At 49.6% G+C, this 21,140-nt stretch overlaps 1 protein-coding gene across 1 annotated transcript; it reads left to right on the plus strand.

The window, feature by feature from the left end:
* Positions 1–18,325: 18,325 nt before the first annotated feature.
* On the plus strand, positions 18,326–20,365 carry LOC137363371 (trichohyalin-like). Its single transcript, XM_068027227.1, has one exon. It carries the CDS (start codon positions 18,326–18,328, stop codon positions 20,363–20,365), a length of 2,040 nt encoding a protein of 679 aa, XP_067883328.1.
* The last annotated feature ends 775 nt before the right edge of the window (positions 20,366–21,140 follow it).

The raw sequence follows: 21,140 nt of genomic DNA on the forward strand, positions 1-21,140 counted from the left end.
GTGGTGGTGGGGTGGGGGGAGAAAGAGAGAAAGTGGTGGTGGTGGGGTGGGGGGAGAAAGAGAGAAAGTGGTGGTGGTGGGGTGGGGGGAGAAAGAGAGAAAGTGGTGGTGGTGGGGTGGGGGGAGAAAGAGAGGAAGTGGTGGTGGTGGGGTGGGGGGAGAAAGAGAGAAAGTGGTGGTGGTGGTGGGGTGGGGGGAGAAAGAGAGAAAGTGGTGGTGGTGGTGGGGTGGGGGGAGAAAGAGAGAAAGTGGTGGTGGTGGGGTGGGGGGAGAAAGAGAGAAAGTGGTGGTGGGGTGGGGGGAGAAAGAGAGAAAGTGGTGGTGGGGGGGGGGGAGAAAGAGAGAAAGTGAAAGCGGTGGGTGGGTGGGGGGGGAGAAAGAGAGAAAGTGAAAGCGGTGGGTGGGTGGGGGGGGGGAGAAAGAGAGAAAGTGAAAGCGGTGGGTGGGTGGGGGGGGGAGAAAGAGAGAAAGTGAAAGCGGTGGGTGGGTGGGGGGGGAGAGAAAGAGAGAAAGTGAAAGCGGTGGGTGGGTGGGGGGGGGAGAAAGAGAGAAAGTGAAAGCGGTGGGTGGGTGGGGGGGGGAGAAAGAGAGAAAGTGGTGGTGGTTGGGGGGGGGGGGGAGAAAGAGAGAAAGTGGTGGTGGTGGGGGGGAGAAAGAGAGCAAGTGGTGGTGGTGGGGGGGGAGAAAGAGAGAAAGTGGTGGTGGTGGGGGGGGAGAAAGAGAGAAAGTGGTGGTGGTGGGGGGGGGGAAGAGAGAAAGTGGTGGTGGTGGTGGGGGAAAGAGAGAAAGTGGTGGTGGTGGTGGGGGAAAGAGAGAAAGTGGTGGTGGTGGTGGGGAAAGAGAGAAGTGGTGTGGTGGGGGGGGGGGAGAAAGAGAGAAAGTGGTGGTGGTGGGGGGGGGGGAGAAAGAGAGAAAGTGGTGGTGGTGGGGGGGGGGAGAAAGAGAGAAAGTGGTGGTGGTGGGGGGGGGGAGAAAGAGAGAAAGTGGTGGTGGTGGGGGGGGGAGAAAGAGAGAAAGTGGTGGTGGTGGGGGGGGGGGAGAAAGAGAGAAAGTGGTGGTGGTGGGGGGGGGGGAGAAGAGAGAAAGTGGTGGTGGTGGGGGGGGGAGAAAGAGAGAAAGTGGTGGTGGTGGGGGGGGGGGAGAAAGAGAGAAAGTGGTGCTGGTGGGGGGGGGGAGAAAGAGAGAAAGTGGTGCTGGTGGGGGGGGGGGGAGAAAGAGAGAAAGTGGTGGTGGTGGGGGGGGGGAGAAAGAGAGAAAGTGGTGGTGGTGGGGGGGGGGGGAGAAAGAGAGAAGTGGTGTGGTGGGGGGGGGGGGGGAGAAAGAGAGAAGTGGTGGTGGTGGGGGGGGAGAGAAAGAGAGAAAGTGGTGGTGGTGGGGGGGGGGGGGAGAAGAGAGAGAAGTGGTGGTGGTGGGGGGGGGGGGGGGGGGAGAAAGAGAGAAAGTGGTGGTGGTGGGGGGGGAGAAGAGAGAAAGTGGTGGTGGTGGGGGGGGAGAAGAGAGAAAGTGGTGGTGGTGGTGGGGGGGAGAAGAGAGAAGTGTGGTGGTGGTGGGGGGGGAGAAGAGAGAAGTGGTGGTGGTGGTGGGGGGGAGAAAGAGAGAAAGTGGTGGTGGTGGTGGGGGGAGAAAAGAGAGAAAGTGGTGGTGGCGGTGGGGGAGAAAAGAGAGAAAGTGGTGGTGGCGGTGGGGGAGAAAAGAGAGAAAGTGGTGGTGGCGGTGGGGGGGGGGGGGAAAGAGAGAAAGTGGTGGTGGCGGTGGGGGGGGGGGGGAAAGAGAGAAAGTGGTGGTGGCGGTGGGGGGGGGGGGAAGAGAGAAAGAGAAAGTAGGGGGAAAGAGAGAAGTGAGAAAGGGAGAGGAGGGGGAAGGGAAAGGGGATATAAAACCTTGCGCTCTTACCTCAGCCTTTGCTGCATACAGTGGGATGTCATGGAACGGAGACAGGAACTGGCCCTTGTCATTACCTGTGAGAGAGAAGAAGTCTGAGACACAGTGGGAACACGCAGCCCCCACCAAAACCACAGCAAACACCACTGTCCCCCTCCCAAAATCACCCCGTCACCCCACGCGTCTCCCGCCAAAACACCCCCACGGGGTCAGCCAGTCCCCAATCCCGGGCCGGCACTCACTCAGGAACAGGCGGTAAGTGTCGGTGTGCTCGCGGCCCCGCTCCTCAATCCGATACATCCTACTCGCACGCTCGCTCAATCCGTTCTGACCTCAGCTCCACGCGCAGCGCCCGCCAAGCGTCACCGACACACCCTCAGCACGCCCCCCCCTTGCGTCTGACGTCATGCGCACACGAACATACTGGCGCGATTCAGCAGGTGAGGCAGCCTCTGAAAAGAGTTAATGTCAATTACCTTATTTGAGAACAATCCCAGCACTGACCACTCACAGTTATAGATCGTTACAGCACAGAAGGAAGCATTCGCCTCTTCGTGTTATTATGCAGTTTCCAATTTACTTGGCCCTGATCTGTTTTCAGCCCGTTGAAGTTGGCCCACCCCCAATTAGTTCTCTTTAATTTAGATTGCTTCTACTTTTCCACAGCCAATCTAAACCTTATGATGTTATGGTCGCTGTCCCCTAAATGCTCCCTTACTGTTACTTGATTCACTTGAGCCACCTCATTCCCCAGAACCAGATCCAGCAATCTTTCCTTGTTCAAAATGGATATAGAAAATTGTCGTGAACACAGTCCAGAAATTCTTGCTCATCTCCGCCTTTTACATTATTACCATTCCTGTCTATATTAGGACAATTAAGCTTCCCCCATTATAACAACTCTAATTCTTGCACCCCTTGCCTTGCAAATTTGTTCCTTCATGTTTTTCCCATTAGTTGGTAGCCTATAGAATATCCCCAACAATGTCATGATACCGCTATTTTTTCTTAGCTCTAAGCAAGTAGATTAGATTTGAGATTAGAGATACAGCACTGAAACAGGCCCTTCGGCCCATCGAGTCTGTGCCGACCATCAACCACCCATTTATACTAATCCCATATTCCTACCAAACATCCCCACCTGTCCCTATATTTCCCTACCACCTACCTATACTAGTGACAATTTAGAATGGCCAATTTACCTACCAACCTGCAAGTCTTTTGGCTTGTGGGAGGAAACCGGAGCACCCGGAGGAAACCCACGCAGACACAGGGAGAACTTGCAAACTCCACACAGGCAGTACCCAGAATCGAACCCGGGTCCCTGGAGCTGTGAGGCTGCGGTGCTAACCACTGCGCCACTGTGCCGTTTCTGCCCTTGACCTCTCCAGGACGTCCTCTCTCTCCAGCACAGTAATGTTCTCCTGAATCATTACTGCCACCCCTCCTCCTTTCTTTCCTTCGTTATCTTTGCTGAACACCTTGTATCCAGGAATATTTAGAATCCAGTCCTGCCCTTTTTTGAGCAGGTTTCCATTATCACCACAACACCATATTTCCATGTGGCTACCTGCACCTCCAGTTCACCAACCTTATTTACCACACTCTGTGCGTTCATATACATGAACAGTAAACCTAATTTAGACCTTATTACATTCCTGCTTACTCTGACCCTACCTAATACAGTACCATTTCTTACTCTAGTACTGTATGTCTCTCCTAGTTCTCTGTATGCCTTGGTTTTCCTCTCTAATATTACCTTCTGGTTCCCAACCCCGCAAGTTAGTTTAAACCCTCTCTAATAGCACCAGCGATTTGCCCCCACAAGAACATTGATCCCGGCTCTGATCAGGGGCAACCCGTCCAGCCTATACAGGTCCCATCTGCCGCAGAACGAGTCCCAATGTCCCAGGAATCTCAAGCCTTCCCCGTTGCACCATCTCTCCAACCGCGCATTCATCTGCTGTATACTCCTATTTCTATACTCACTTGCATGTTGTACTGGAATTAATCCAGACATTACTATGTTTGAGTTCCTGCTTGCTAATTCTTCCCTTTTTTTTGTTCATTCATGGGATGTGGGCGTCACTGGCCAGGCCAGCATTTATTGCCCATCCCTAATTGCCCTTGGAAAGGTGGTGGTGAGCTGCCTTCTTGAACCACTTCAATCCATTTGGGGTAGGTATACCCACAGTGCTGTTAGGAAGGGAGTTCCAGGATTTTGACCCAGCGACAGTGAAGGAACGGCGATATAGTTCCAAGTCAGGATGGTGTGTGACTTGGAGGGGAACTTGCGGGTGGTGGTGTTTGCTGCTCTTGTCCTTCTAGTTGGTAGAGGTCGCGGGTTTGGAAGGTGCTGTCTAAGGAGCTTTGGGGCATTGCTGCAGTGCATCTTGTAGATGGTACACACAGCTGCCACTGTGCGTCGGTGGTAGAGGGAGTGCATGTTTGTAGATGGGGTGCCAATCAAGCGGGCTGCTTTGTCCTGGATGGTGTCAAGCTTCTTGAGTGTTGTTGGAACTGCACCCATCCAGGCAAGTGGAGAGTATTCCATCACACTCCTGACTTGTGCCTTGTAGATGGTGGACAGGCTTTGGGGAGTCAGGAGGTGAGTTACTCGCCTCAGGATTCCTAGCCTCTGACCTGCTCTGGTAGCCACGGTATTTATATGGCTACTCCAGTTCAGTTTCTGGTCAATGGTAGCCCCTAGGATGTTGATAGTGGGGGATTCAGCGATGGTAATGCCGTTGAATGTCAAGGGGAGATGGTTAGATTCTCTCTTGTTGGAGATGGTCATTGCCTGGCACGTGTGTGGCGCAAATGTTACTTGCCACTTATCAGCCCAAGCCTGGATATTATCCAGGTCTTGCTGCATTTCTACATGGACTGCTTCAGTATCTGAGGAGTCACAAATGGTGCTGAACATTGTGCAATCATCAGCTAACGTCCCCACTTTTGACCTTATGATTGAAGGAAGGTCATTGATGAAGCAGCTGAAGATGGTTGGGCCTAGGACACTACCCTGAGGAACTCCTGCAGTGATGTCCTGGAGCTCAGATGATTGACCTCCAACAATCAACCATCTTCCTTTGAGCTAAATATGATTCCAACCAGCGGAGTGTTTTCCCCCTGATTCCCATTGACCTCAGTTTTGCTCGGGCCCCTTGATGCCATACTCGGTCAAGTGCTGCCTTGATGTCAAGGACAGTCACTCTCACCTCACCTCTTGAGTTTAGCTCTTTTGTCCATGTTTGAACCAAGGCTGTAATGAGGTCAGGAGCTGAGCGGCCCTGGCGGAACCCAAACTGAGCGTCACTGAGCAGGTTATTGCTAAGCAAGTGCCGCTTGATGGCACTGTTGATGACACCTTCCATCACTTTACTGATGATTGAGAGTAGGCTGATGGGGCGGTAATTGGCCAGGTTGGACTTTTCCTGCTTTTTGTGTACAGGACATACCTGGGCAATTTTCCACATTGCAGGCTAGATGCCAGTGTTGTAGCTGTACTGGAATAGCTTGGCTATTCTGGAGCACAGGTCTTCAGTACTATTGCCGGAATATTGTCAGGACCCATAGCTTTTGCAGTATCCAGTGCCTTCAGTCGTTTCTTGATATCACGCGGAGTGAATTGAATTGGCTGAAGTCTGGCATCTGTGATGCTGGGGACTTCAGGAGGAGGCCGAGATGGATCATCAACTCGGCACTTCTGGCTGAAGATTGTTGCAAATGCTTCAGCCTTATCTTTCGCACTGATGTGCTGGGCTCCCCCATCATTGAGGATGGGGATATTTGTGGAGCCACCTCCTCCACTTAGTTGTTTAATTGTTCACCACCATTCACGGCTGGAAGTGGCAGGACTGCAGAGCTTAGATCTGATCCGTTGGTTATGGGATCGCTTAGCTCTGTCTGTCGCAGGCTGCTTACGCAGTTTGGCATGCAGATAGTCCTGTGTTGTAGCTTCACCAGGTTGACACCTCATTTTGAGGTATGCCTGGTGCTGCTCTTGGCATGCCCTCCTGCACTCTTCATTGAACCAGGGTTGGTCTCTTGGCTTGATGGTGATGGTAATGATAGAGTGGGGGATATGCCGGGCCATGAGGTTACAGATTGTGGTTGAGTACAAATCTGCTGCTGCTGATGGCCCACAGCACCTCATGGATGTCCAGTTTTGCATTGCTAGATCTGTTCGAAATCTATCCCATTTAGCACAGTGATAGTGCCACACAACACGATGGACACGGTATCCTCAATGTGAAGGTGAGACTTCGTTTCCACAAGGACTGTGCGGTGGTCACTCCTACCAATACCGTCATGGACAGAGGCATCTGCGGCAGGCAGATTGGTGAGGATGAGGTCAAGTATGTTTTTCCCTCGTGTTGGTTCCCCCACCACCTGCCGCTGACCCAGTCTAGCAGCTATGTCCTTTAGGACTCGGCCAGCTCGGTCAGTAGTGGTGCTTCCGAGCCACTCTTGGTGATGGACATTGAAGTCCCCCTCCCAGAGTACATTTTGTGCCCTTGCCACCCTCAGTGCTTCCTCCAAGTGGTGTTCAACATGGAGGAGTACTGAGTCGTCAGCTGAGGGAGGGCGGTAGGTGGTAATCAGTAGGCGGTTACCTTGCCCATGTTTGACCTGATGTCATGAGACTTCATGGGGTCCAGAGTCTATGTTGAGGACTCCCTACTGCATACCACTGTGCCACCACGTCTGGTGGGTCTGTCCTGCCGGTGGTACAGGACATACCCGGGGATAGTGATGGCAGTGTCTGGGACATTGTCTGTAAGGTATGATTCCGTGAGTATGACTATGTCAGGCTGTTTCTTGGCTAGTCTGTGGGACAGCTCTCCCAACTTTGGCACAAGCCCCCAGATGTTGGTAAGGAGGACTTTGCAGGGTCGACAGAGCTGGGTTTGACGTTGTCGTTTCCGGTGCCTAGGTCGATGCCGGGTGGTCCGTCCGGTTTCATTCCTTTTTATTGACTTTGTAGCGGTTAGGTACAACTGAGTGGCTTGCTCGGCCATTTCAGAGGGCATGTAAGAGTTAACCACATTGCTGTGGGTCTGGAGTCACATCTAGGCCAGACCAGGTAAGGACAGCAGATTTCCTTCCCCAAAGGACATTAGTGAACCAGCTGGGTTTTTACAACAATCGACAATGGTTTCATGGCCATCATTAGACTATCTTTTAATTCCAGATTTATTAATTAAATTCAAATTCCACCTTCTGCTGTGGTGGGATTTGAACCCATGTCCCCAGGGAAATACCCTGGGTCTCTGGGTTACTAGTCCAGTGACAATACCACTACGCCATCGCCTACCCTAAGACCTAAACCCAGCTTGCAGAACCACATCCCCTTTCTACCTACATTTTTGGTACTGATTTAGACCCTCACTACTAGCTGTTCACCCTCCCCAGTAAGAGTGCTCTGCAGCTGATCAGTGACATTCTTGATCCTGGCACCAAGGAGGCAACATACCATCCTAGATTCACGTCTGCAGTCGTGGAAATGCCTTTCTGTTCCACCACCCAAAAAAAAATCAAATCCCCTATTGCTGTTGATTTCCCAATCTTCCTCCTACCCCCTGTGCCCTGGACATGACTCTGGTGCACACCCCGGAGGAACCATCACCCTCACCAGTATTCAGAACTGAATACTAGTTGGAGAGCAAGACGCACTCAGGGACTCCTGCACTATCTGCCTGATCCTCCTTGACTGCCTAGTGATTGCCTATTCCCTCTCTGCCCACAAACCATTAAGCTGCAGGGAGACCACATCCAGAAACACGCTATCCACAAAACTCTCAGCCTCGCAGATGTACCTCAGTGACGGCAGCTGCTGCTCAAGCTCCAAAATAGGATGCACACTCATGATCCTGTTGAATGGCGAAGCAGGCTCAGCAGGCCATATGGTCTACTCCTATTTCTTATGTTCTTGTGTTCGCTCCACGGGTCTGAGGAGCCCAGCCATGCCTCTATTTCATAGAATCATAGAATGGTTACAGCCCAGAAGGAGGCCATTCAGCCTGTTGTGTCCATGCCTCTGCGAGTTTTACTCACCTAGTCTCACTCCCCCATCTTTTCCCTGTAGTCCTGCAAATTTTTTCTCTTCAGATAATTATCCAATTCTCTTTTGAAAGCCTCGATTGAATCTGCCTTCAGAACACTCTCAGACAGTGCATTCCAGATCCTAACCACTCACTGCGTAAAAAAGGTTTTCCTCATGTCGCCATTGCTTCTTTTGCCAGTCACCTTAAATCGGTGCCCTCTGGTTCTGGATCCTTCCACCAATGGGAACAGTTTCTCCTTATCTACTCTGTGCAGAAGCCTCATGATTTTGAACACCTCTGTCAAATCTCTTAATCTCCTCTTCTCCAAGGAGAATAGCCTCAGCTTTTCCAATCTCTCCACGTAACTGAAGTTCCTCATCCCTGGAATCATTCTCGTGAATCTTCTCTGCATCCTCTCTAATGCCTTCACATTCTTCCTAAAGTGTGGTGCCCAGGTGGCAGGACTATATCTCCAACACAGAAGTCCTTGAAGCGGCCAACACCCCCAGCTTATACACACTACTGAGTCAGCGGCGCTTGAGATGGCTTGGCCATGTGAGCCGCATGGAAGATGGCAGGATCCCCAAAGACACATTGTACAGCGAGCTCGCCACTGGTATCAGACCCACCGGCCGTCCATGTCTCCGTTATAAAGACGTCTGCAAACGCGACATGAAATCGTGTGACATTGATCACAAGTCGTGGGAGTCAGTTGCCAGCATTCGCCAGAGCTGGCGGGCAGCCATAAAGACAGGGCTAAATTGTGGCGAGTCGAAGAGACTTAGTAGTTGGCAGGAAAAAAGACAGAGGCGCAAGGGGAGAGCCAACTGTGCAACAGCCCCAACAAACAAATTTCTCTGCAGCACCTGTGGAAGAGCCTGTCACTCCAGAATTGGCCTTTATAGCCACTCCAGGCGCTGCTTCACAAACCACTGACCACCTCCAGGCGCGTATCCATTGTCTCTCGAGATAAGGAGGCCCCAAAAGAAAAAAAAAAGAAAAGGTGCCCAGAACTGGACACAATACTCCAGTTGAGGCCGAAGCAGTGTTTTTTACCGGTTTATTGAACCTTCCTTGTTTTTGTACTCTTTTCCCCTACTTATAAAGCCCAGGATCTCATACGCTTTATTAACTGCTTTTTCAACCTGCCCTGCCACCTTCAATGATTTGTGCACATGTACCCCCAGGACACTCTGCTCCTGCACCCCCTTTATTTTCTATTGCCTCTCCTTGTTCTTCATACCAAAATGAATCACTTCTCTGCATCAAATTTTATCTGCCACTTGTCCACCCATTCCACTAGCCTGTTACTATCCTCACAGTTCACAATGCTTCCAAGTTTTGTGTCATCTGCAAATTTTGAAATTGTGTCCTGTACACCCAAGTCTAGGTCACTAATAAAGATCAAGAAAAGCAGGGGACCCAACACCCTGGGGATGCCCCCTGTATACCTTCCTCCAGTCCAAAAAAACACGATTCACAACTACTCTCAGTTTCCTGTCACTAAGCCAATTTTGAAACCACACTGCTACTGTCCTTTTTATTCCGTGGACTCTAACTTTGCTGACAAGCCTGTTATGTGGCACTTTATTAACGTCTTTTGGAAGTCCATGTACACCACATCAACCCCATTACCCTCATCAACTCTTTCTGTTACTTCATCAAAAAACTCATGCAAGTTAGTTAAACACAATTTACCCTTAACAAATCCATGCTGCCTTTCATTTTTCCAAGTGACTGTTAATTTAGTCTTGAATTATCATTTCTAAAAGCTTTCCCACCACTGAGGTTAAACTGACTAGCCTGTAGTTACTGGGCTTGTCCTTTCACCTTTTTTGAACAAGAGTATAACATTTGCAGTTGTCCAGTCCTCTGGCGCCACCCCTGTATCGAAGGAATTCATTTATTAGACTATTAAACTTATGACTTAAATAAAGACTCACCAGCTACTCACCAATCAGCTGCTTCTCTTGTGCTGGCATCACTTTATTTTATAGGGAGGTTAACTGAAATGTTGTAGTTAACTATTATTATCAAAAAACCTTAGATTTTAATTTCCTGAAAAATTCTCAAATCTTTAGTGTTACGATCCTTTCTTAGTTAAATTTAACATAATCACCAAACCTGATTTAATTGATTGAGCACTGATTGCAATTATATGACAAATTATAAACTTTGCTTCTGTTTTCAGTATTTGTACTAATTAATCAATCTAGCCTTACTTTATTGTTGATTAATTTAGATTAAATTAAGAGCTGACCAGAAAACTTACCCACATGACACCTTGTGTGTCATGACTTTGCACCCGGACAGCCTAACTCTACTCTACTCTGCTCTGCCTTTCAGTTCCCACTCTTTTTAAATTTCCACTCTGACTCTTAGCTCCCACTCTATTTCAATTTCCATTGTCAGCTCCCACTCTTATTAAATCACAGGGAATTCTCACAGTGACCCCTCAAAGGGACTGGGAATTACTGCACTGACCACTCAAGGTGACAGTAATTCATGGCAGTGACCCCTCAAAGTCACCGGAAACACCATAGTGACCGCTCACACTCACATGGATTCCCCGCAGTGACCGCTCACACTAACATGGATTCCCCGCAGTGACCCTTCACACTAACATAGATTCCCCGCAGTGACCCCTCACACTAACATGGATTCCCCGCAGTGACCCCTCACACTAACATGGATTCCCCGCAGTGACCCCTCACACTAACATGGATTCCCTGCAGTGACCCCTCACACTCACATGGATTCCCCGCAGTGACCGCTCACACTAACATGGATTCCCCGCAGTGACCCCTCACACTAACATAGATTCCCCGCAGTGACCCCTCACACTCACATGGATTCCCCGCAGTGACCGCTCACACTAACATGGATTCCCCGCAGTGACCCCTCACGCTCACATGGATTCCCCGCAGTGACCCCTCACACTAACATGGATTCCCCGCAGTGACCCCTCACACTAACATGGATTCCCCGCAGTGACCCCTCACACTCACATGGATTCCCCGCAGTGACCGCTCACACTAACATGGATTCCCCGCAGTGACCCCTCACACTAACATAGATTCCCCGCAGTGACCCCTCACACTAACATGGATTCCCCGCAGTGACCCCTCACACTCACATGGATTCCCCGCAGTGACCCCTCACACTAACATGGATTCCCCGCAGTGACCCCTCACACTAACATGGATTCCCCGCAGTGACCCCTCACGCTCACATGGATTCCCCGCAGTGTCCGCTCACACTAACATGGATTCCCCGCAGTGACCCCTCACGCTCACATGGATTCCCCGCAGTGACCCCTCACACTAACATGGATTCCCCGCAGTGACCCCTCACACTAACATGGATTCCCCGCAGTGACCCCTCACACTAACATGGATTCCCCGCAGTGACCGCTCACGCTCACATGGATTCCCCGCAGTGACCCCTCACACTAACATGGATTCCCCGCAGTGACCCCTCACACTCACATGGATTCCCCGCAGTGACCGCTCACAGTCACATGGATTACCCGCAGTGACCGCTCACACTAACATGGATTCCCCGCAGTGACCCCTCACAGTCACATGGATTCCCCACAGTGACCCCGTTACAGTCACATGGATTTCCCACAGTGACCCCCTCACAATCACATGGATTCCCCACAGTGACCCCCTCACAATCACATGGATTCCCCACAGTGACCCCCTCACAGTCACATGGATTCCCCACAGTGACCCCCTCACAATCACATGGATTCCCCACAGTGACCCCTCACACTAACACAGACCCTGCAGTGACCCATCACAGTCACATGGATTCCCCACAGTGACCCCCTCACAATCACATGGATTCCCCACAGTGACCCCCTCACAGTCACATGGATTTCCCACAGTGACCCCCTCACAATCACATGGATTCCCCACAGTGACCCCTCACACTAACACAGACCCTGCAGTGACCCATCACAGTCACATGGATTCCCCACAGTGACCCCCTCACAATCACATGGATTCCCCACAGTGACCCCTCACACTAACACAGACCCTGCAGTGACCCATCACAGTCACATGGATTCCCCACAGTGACCCCCTCACAGTCACATGGATTCCCCACAGTGACCCCCTCACAGTCACATGGATTTCCCACAGTGACCCCCTCACAATCACATGGATTTCCCGCAGTGACACCTCACAGTCACACGGATTCCCCACAGTGACCCACTGACAGTCACATGGATTCCCCACAGTGACCCACTCACAGTCACAGGGATTCCCCGCAATGACCCCTCACATCCACACGGATTCCCCGCATGGTCCACAATTCGCAAATGTGGCCTTCCAGCATTTAGCAGAAAGATATGGGTTTTCCCGTGTTATGAGTTCACCGAGGTACTGCCAGAGCAATGGGAAAGCAGAGAGCCGTGCTTGAACTGTGAAAATGCTACTGAAAATGACTGAGGATTTTCAGCTAGCACTGCTACATTACTGATCAACGCCACTCCAGAATGGGCTGGCTTCATGTGAGTTGCTAATGGGTAGGAGGTTGAGGACACAACTACCCCCACTCTCCCAAGCATCCCTCAGCCATGAATCGGTGCTGGGGACTGGGAAAGGGTGAGGGAGAAAGAAAAGAAAGGTCATCTAAAATGGGAGAATCATGATAGACATTACAGAGCAAAGAACCAAACAGACCTACGACCTGGAGATTTGGTTTGGATTAAAAACCAGGGAAGTGATGGAGAAATCACCATATCCTCGGTCGAATATAGTCTAGACAGACCAAGGATGGATAAGGAGAAATAGAAAATCTTTGGTACTGGCACATTCGAATAAAGAATTGATGAAAGATCAAGGGAATAAGCTACCAGAGAGACCTGATGAACCGGTGATACAACCAACAACAGATCACCCAGACAGCAGTGAAAACAGAGAACCTGAGTCATCCAATAGTTCCCCTCAACTGCAGGAAAGTGAGGAAGAAGAACCGAATGACTCAATACTCCAAACAAGTGAAAGAACACACCATGGCAGAGTGATGAGAACCTCACAGCATTACAGACCTGATGAATGAAGTCAGAGACTTGTTGGGGGATGTAGTATACTGTACATAAGCTATTGCTGGGTAGATTCTGTTTATAGACCTTAAGCTGTCTGTACCTCGTGCTGCTCACTGTTCATGTAGATACCCTAGTAAGAGGACCCCTGTAAATAAACTGCTGTTACTTTGACGCAGAGTCTACCTTCCTCATTCAATTTGCCCATTGACAAGACAGTACAGTAGCCATTGAAGCACTTTTTAAATGTGGTGAGAATTTCTACCTTTACCTTTCAGGTAGTGTGCTTCAGGTCCTTACCACCCTCTGGGTGAAAAATGTTTCCTCAACTCCCCTCTAATCCTTCTACTGATTGCTTTAAATCTATGCCCCTTGTTTTTTACTCCATCACTAAGGTAAATAGGTTGCCCCTTGACATCAAGGCAGCATTTGACTGAATGTGGTATCAAGGAGCCTGAGGAAAATTGAAGTCAATGCGAATCAAGGGGAAAACCCTCCACTGGTTGCAGTCATACCGAGCGCACAGGAAGATGGTTGTGGTTGTTGGAAGCCAATCATCTCAGTCCCAGGACATCACTGCAGGAGTTCCTCAGGGTAGTGTCCTAGGCGCAACCAACTTCAGCTGCTTCATCAATGATCTTCCTTCAATCATAAGGTCAGAAGTGGTGATGTTTGCTGATGATTGCACTGTGTACAGCACCATTCACAACTTCTCAGATATTGAAGCAGTTTATGCCTGCAGGCAGCAATTCCTGCACAATATTCAGGCTTGGCCTGATAAGTAGAAAGTAGCATTCACGACACATAAGTGCCAGGTAATGACCATCTCAAACAAGAGGAATCTAGCCATCTCCCCTTGACATTCAACAGCCTCATCATCGCTGAATCCCCCACTATCAACATCCTGGGGATTACTGTTGACCAGAAACTTAACTAGACCAGCCACTTAAATACTGTGTCTTCATGAAAAGCTCAGAGTACAGGAACCCTGTGGTGAGTAACTCACCTCCTGACTCCCCAAAGCCTGTCCACCATCTACAAGGCACGAGTCAGGAGTGTGATGGAATACTCTCCACTTGCCTAGACGAGTGCTACTCCTGCAACACTCAGGAAGCTCGACACCATCCAGGACAAAACAGCCCACTTGATCAGCACCATATCCACCAACTTAAACATTCACTCCCTCCAACACTGATGTACAGTGGCAGCAGTGTGTACCATCTACAAGATGCACTGCAGCAACTCATCAAGGCTGCTTAGACAGCACCTTCCAAACCCGCGACCTCTACCAACTAGAAGGACAAGGGCAGCAGATGCATGGGAACACCAGCACATGTAAGTTCCCCTCCAAGCCACATACCATCCTGACTTGGAACTCTATCCCTGTTCCTTCACTGTCACTGGGTCAAAATCCTGGAACTCCCTTCCTAACAGCACTGTGGGTCTACCTACACCACCTGGACTGCAGCAGTTCAAGAAGGCAGCTCACCACCACCTTCTCAAGGACAATTAGGGATGAGCAATAAATGCTGGCCTTGCCAGCGATGCTCACATACTGTAAAAGAATTTTTAAAAACTATCTAGTCCCTCAATTTTATACACCTCAATTAAATCTCTCCTCAGCCTCCTCTGTTCCAAAGAAAACAACACCAGCCTATCCAATTTTTCTTCATAGCTGAACTTTTCCAGTCCTGGTAGTATTCAAGCTGTGGTCTAACTCGTGTTGTATACAGGATAACCATCTCAGCAATAAAGGAAAGAATGCCATATGCCTTCTTAACCATCATATTGACCTGTCCTGCTATCTTTAAGGATCTGTGGACATACACTGCAAGGTCCCTCTGTTTCTCCGCACTACTCGGTATCCTCCCATTTTTATTGTGTATTCCCTTGCCTGTTGCACTGCCCAAAATGCATTTCCTCCTATTTCTCTGGTTTGAATACCATTTTCCACTTTTCTGCTTCGCTGACTTTTATATCTTTTTTTAATCATCTTTTATCATCATTTTTGTTTCATCTGTAAGCTTATCATTCCCTCTATATTTGAGTCCAAACAATTAACATGAACTACAAAAAAAGCAAGGGACTGAGTAACAGCCTTCCAGTCACAAAAATACCTGTCAACCATTACCCTTTGCTTCCTGCCACTAAGCCAATTTTGGATCCAATTTGCCACTCTCCCTTGGATCCCACGGGCTTTTACTTTTTTGATCAGCCTGCCATGTGGCACCTTGTCAAAAGCTTGCTAAAATCCATGTAGACCCCATCCGCGGCACTGCCCTTATCAACACTTCCTGTCACCCCCTCAAAAAATTCAATCAAGTTGATCAGACATGACTTTCCCTTAACAAATCCGTACTGACTTTCTAAATTAATCATTGCCTTTCTAAATGAAGGCTTATACTGTCCCTCAGATTTGATTCTAATAATTTGCCCACAACTGAAGTTAAGCTAACTGGTCTATAATTACTCAGATTATCCCTTACTCCCTTTTTAAACGATGGTACAATGTTCGCAGTCCTCCAATCCTCTGGCACTACTCCTGTAGCCAGGGAGGATTGAAATATGATACAGCCTCCACAATTTCCTCCTTTGCTTATTTTAACAACCTGGGATATTGCTGAAAATAGAAACATGTCGTCAAAGCTTTTTGTCTTGCACTCATCAGGACAATCTGCAAGAATAACCAATGTCTGCAAAGAATATGTACAAACATTGCTCCTGTTTCAGCTGAACAAAATAAGTGACAGCCATTCGCTGGTTCATTCCTCAGGGCAATGCCTTGACCAATCAGAGTCAAGCTGCCTGGTTCAAACAAAGCTTGGCAGTTAACTGTCAGTCATCGTAAACTGGTGCATTCTCTATGGCAACGCCTCTACCAATCAGAGTTCACTTGCCAACCAATCAGCACTCTCTTCACATGCGGTATAAGTTGTTGTTTTCCCTTACATTGGTTATTCTTGTGGTTTGTCCTGATGAGTGCAAGATGAGAAACTTCGATCACATGTCTCTATTTTCAGCAATACTCAAATTCTGTGCGACTAAATGACAGCCTGGGATATATTTCATCCGGGCCTGATGATTTATCTACTTTCAAAGCTGTCAAACCCTTTATACTTCCTCTGTTACAATGTTTATCCCATACAATATCTCAAACTCTTCCTCTTAACTACAATGTGATCAACAGCCTCCTCTTTTGTGATGATAGCTACAAGGTATTAATTAAGAACGTTACCCACATCCTCCACCTCCGCACATATGTTACCTTTTTGTTCCCTAATAGTCCCTACTCTTTCCTTTGTTATTCTCTTGCTTTTTATGTTTTTATAAAACATCTTTGGATTTTCATTAATTTTACAGGCCAGTGGTTATCATGCCCTGTCTCTGTTTTCCCGATTTCCCTTTTAATTTCACCCCTACACTTTGTGTACTCTTGTCTTTCTGCAGTATTAAGGTCTTAGAACCTTTCCTCCTATTTTATCTTTGTTCTTTTCCATCACTCTGCTAAATCTAACTGAATTATGATGGCTACCACAAACATGCTCTTCCACTGACACTCCTTCCACCTGCCCAGCTTCATTCACTAAAACTAAATCCAGAATTGCTCTGTCTCTTGTTGGACTTGCCACATACCAGCTAAAAAAGTTCTCCTGAATGTAATTTAGGAATTCTGTGCCTTCTGTACCTCTTACACTGACTGTATCGCAGTTACTATAAGGGTAATTGAAATCCCCCACTACTACTGCTTCTATTTTTTTTGCAATTGTCAGAGATTTTCCTACAAATTTACTCTTCTACCTCACTTAGACTTTTTGAAGGACTATAGTACACTCCCAGCAGTGTGATTGTCCCCTTTGTTCCTTAGTTCAACCCATACAGCCTCATTTGATGATCCCTCTAACATACCATCCCTTCTCATGGCTATAATGGTTTCTTTAATCAATAGTGCCAGCTCACCTTTTTTTATCCCTCACCTATCTCGTCTGAAAACCCCGTAACCAGGAATGATAAGCTGCCATTCCTGCCCCTCTTCAAGTCACATTTCAGTAACAGCAAAAAAAATTATACTTCCACATGTCAGTCTGTGCCCTCAGCTCATCTGCCTTATTCACTCTACTCCTTGCATTTAAGTAAATATCATTAAGCACAAGCAGACTCCTTTTTTGTATAGATTTTCCAATCTTTGTTTGCTCTGCCTCCGCAATTCTCTTGGTAATTTTCTGCCTTCCTTTTCCAGCTCTGCTTTTCTCCCTTCTGAATCTATGCTCAGCTTCCCATCCCCCTGCCTAGCTAGTTTAAACCCTCCCCAACAGCACCAGCAAACCTGCCCACGAGGATATTGGTCCCTGGCCCTGTTCAGGTGCAACCCATCTGGCCTGTACAGATCCCACCTTCCCCAGAATTGGTATCAATGCCCCAGGAATCTAAAACTCTCCCTCCTGCACCATCTCTCCAGTCACGCATTCATCTGCTCTATCCTCCTATTTCTGTACTCAACCAGCATATGGCACTGGGAGTAATCATGAGATTACTGCCTTTGAGGTCCTGTTTCGCAATCTCTTTCCTAACTCCTTAAAATCTGCATTCAGGGCCTTAAAACATTTTCTGCTTATGTCGTTGATACCGATATGGACCATGTCCTCTGGCTGTTCATCTTCCTCCTCCAGAAAGTTCTGCAGATTCTTGACCCTGGCACCAGGGTGGCACCATGCCATCCTGGAATGCTCGCCTGCTTCCCTAACTATGGAATCCCCTCTAATTATCATTCTCGGACATTTCCTCTCCCTCCATGTACACCCAAAGTGTTATGGTCTTGGCTTTGGCTGCACTTCCTAGAGAAACCCTCTGCCCCATTAGTATTCAGAATCAAATACAGGTTAGAAAGCAAGATGCTCTCAACCACCTGAACTACCTGCTTGCTTTTTTTGGTCTGCTTGGCAGTCATCCAGTCCCTCACTGTCTGTCTGAAAGCACCAGGAGCAGAGTGGGGATCGGAGACTGGAGAGAAAGGAGAGTGAGGAAAGTGGAGTTTGGAGATTGGAGAGAAAGGAGCAGGAGCAGAACGGGGAATGGAGAGCAGAAAGGAGAGGTAGTAGAGCAGGGATTGTGGGCCAGAGGGAAAGCAGTAGGACCAGAGCAGGGATCGAGGATGGAGGGAAAAGAGAGGGAGCAGAGCGGGGATCAGAAGCGAGAAGGAAAGAAGTGGGAGCAGAGCGGGGATCGGAAACGGGAGACAAAGGAGCAGGAGCACAGCTGGAATCGGAGGCCAGAGAGAAAGAACAGGCAGCAGACTGGGGATCGAAGACTGGAGCAAAAGGAGCAGAATGGAGACTAGAGGCTGGAGATGAAGGAGAGGGAGCGGATCGGGGATCAGAGGCTGGAGAGAAATGAACAGGAACAGAGCGGGGATCAGAGGCCGGAGAGAAAGGATCAGGAACAGAGCGGAGATCGGAGGCCGGAGAGAAAGGATCAGGAACAGAGCGGGGATCGGAGGCCGGAGAGAAAGGAGCAGGAACAGAGCCGTGATCGGAGGCCGGAGAGAAAGGAGCAGGAACAGAGCTGTGATCGGAGGCCGGAGAGAAAGGAGCAGGAACAGAGCCGTTATCGGAGACCGGACAGAAAGGAGGAGGAACAGAGCCGTGATCGGAGGCCGGAAAGAAAGGAGCAGGAACAGAGCGGGGATCAGAGGCCGGAGAGAAAGGAGCAGGAACAGAGCCGTGATCGGAGACCGGAGAGAAAGGAGCAGGAACAGAGCCGTGATCAGAGGCCGGAGAGAAAGGAGCAGGAACAGAGCCGTGATCGGAGACCGGAGAGAAAGGAGCAGGAACAGAGCAGTGATCGGAGGCCGGAGAGAAAGGATCAAGAACAGAGCGGGGATCGGAGGCCGGAGAGAAACGAGCAGGAACAGAGCCGTGATCGGAGACCGGTGAGAAAGGAGCAGGAAGAGAACGGGGATCGGAGACTGGAGAGAAACGAGCAGGAACAGAGCGGGGATCAGAGGCCGGAGAGAAAGGAACAGGAACAGAGCCGTGATCGGAGACCGGAGAGAAAGGAGCAGGAACAGAGCCGTGATCGGAGGCCGGAGAGAAAGGAGCAGGAACAGAGCCGTGATCGGAGGCCGGAGAGAAAGGAGCAGGAACAGAGCCGTGATCGGAGAACGGAGAGAAAGGAGCAGGAACAGAGCCGTGATCGGAGGCCGGAGAGAAAGGAGCAGGAGCAGAGCAGTGATCGGAGGCCAGAGAGAAAGGAGCAGGAACAGAGCGTGGATCGGAGACTGGAGAGAAAGGAGCAGGAACAGAGCGGGGATCGGAGACTGGAGAGAAAGGAGCAGGAACAGAGCCGTGATCGGAGGCCGGAGAGAAAGGAGCAGGAACAGAGCCGTGATCGGAGGCCGGAGAGAAAGGAGCAGGAGCAGAGCAGTGATCGGAGGCCAGAGAGAAAGGAGCAGGAACAGAGCGTGGATCGGAGACTGGAGAGAAAGGAGCGGGAACAGAGCGGGGATCGGAGGCTGGAGAGAAAGGAGCAGGAACAGAGCGGGGATCAGAGGCCGGAGAGAAAGGAGCAGGAACAGAGAGGGGATCGGAGGCAGGAGAGAAAGGAGCGGGAACAGAGCGGGGATTGGAGGCTGGAGAGAATGGAGCGGGAACAGAGCGGGGATCAAAGGCCGGAGAGAAAGGAGCAGGAACAGAACGAGGATCGGAGGCTGGAGAGAAAGGAGCAGAACGCGGATCGGAGGCCGGGGAGTAAGGAGCAGGAACAGAACGGGGATCGGAGACTGGAGAGAAAGGAGCAGGAACAGAGCGGGGATCAGAGGCCGGAGAGAAAGGATGAGGAACAGAGCGGCGATCAGATGCCGGAGAGAAAGGATCAGGAACAGAGCGGGGATCAGAGACTGGAGAGAAAGGAGCGGGAACAGAGCGGGGATCGGAGACTGGAGAGAAAGGAGCAGAACGCGGATCGGAGGCCGGGGAGTAAGGAGCAGGAACAGAACGAGGATCGGAGGCTGGAGAGAAAGGAGCAGGAACAGAGCGGGGATCAGAGGCCGGAGAGAAAGGATGAGGAACAGAGCGGCGATCAGATGCCGGAGAGAAAGGATCAGGAACAGAGCGGGGATCAGAGACTGGAGAAAAAGGAGCGGGAACAGAGCGGGGATCGGAGACTGGAGAGAAAGGAACAGAACGGGGATCGGAGGCTGGAGAGAAAGGAGCGCGAACAGAGCGGGGATCGGAGACTGGAGAGAAAGGAGCAGAACGCGGATCGGAGGCCGGGGAGTAAGGAGCAGGAACAGAACGGGGATCGGAGGCTGGAGAGAAAGGAGCGCGCAGAGCGGGGATCGGAGACTGGAGAGAAAGGAGCAGAACGAGGATCGGAGGCCGGGGAGTAAGGAGCAGGAACAGAACGGGGATCGGAGGCTGGAGAGAAAGGCGAGGGAGCAGAGTGGGGATCAGAAGCCGGAGAGAAAAGATCAGGAGTAGAGCATGGATTTGAGACTGGAGAGAAAGTAACGGGAGCAATGCGGGAATCAGAGAACACAGGGAATGAAGTGTGAGCAAAGCGGAGGTCGGAGACCGGAGAGAAAGGATTGGGACCTGAACGGGGATTGGAGACAATTCAAACATGGGAATAAATAATTGAAAAGTGACATTCAGAATGGTGACACAATCAACAGAGGGCGTGGAGAAACAGAAAGTTGTCCAGCTTGTGTATACCTGTAAGCTTTTAATTTCATCTAAATTAATCAAATATAAAATAAGACTTGATTGGTTTATTCGTATAAAAACTACAAACTGAGATGGATTTTATAGTTTATCGTATAGAGAGAGAGACTAGCAGGTTGTTTAAAAGAGTGCAACAGAGAGAGAGAGAGAAAAATCAGCAGGTAGGGTATTACTTCAAATTAGGAGCTGGGAAATTAAATTTTTTTCACTCGGGGTAGGATAACAGTAAGTGTTATTAAGAGTATAAGCTCAGAGCAGGACCAGTGGTATTAATTAAAATTAATAGTTTAAACAGGGTACTAAATATCAATAACACACCCTTTGCCTTTGCTCCATGACTTTCTTGTCAGTTATTCTCTGTGACCCTCTGTCCTATCAACACCTTCCCTTTTGTTATTGCTCGCCCCACACCCACTTTATTTGCTTAAACCTGTTACATTT

The sequence above is a fragment of the Heterodontus francisci genome, unplaced genomic scaffold (assembly GCF_036365525.1).
Source record: "Heterodontus francisci isolate sHetFra1 unplaced genomic scaffold, sHetFra1.hap1 HAP1_SCAFFOLD_1677, whole genome shotgun sequence".
In the NCBI taxonomy this organism is placed as follows: Eukaryota; Metazoa; Chordata; class Chondrichthyes; order Heterodontiformes; family Heterodontidae; genus Heterodontus; species Heterodontus francisci.

Excerpts from the sequence above, each read along its gene's own strand:
- LOC137363371 (XM_068027227.1), top strand. The coding sequence starts at position 18,326 with ATGAAGGAGAGGGAGCGGATCGGGGATCAGAGGCTGGAGAGAAATGAA.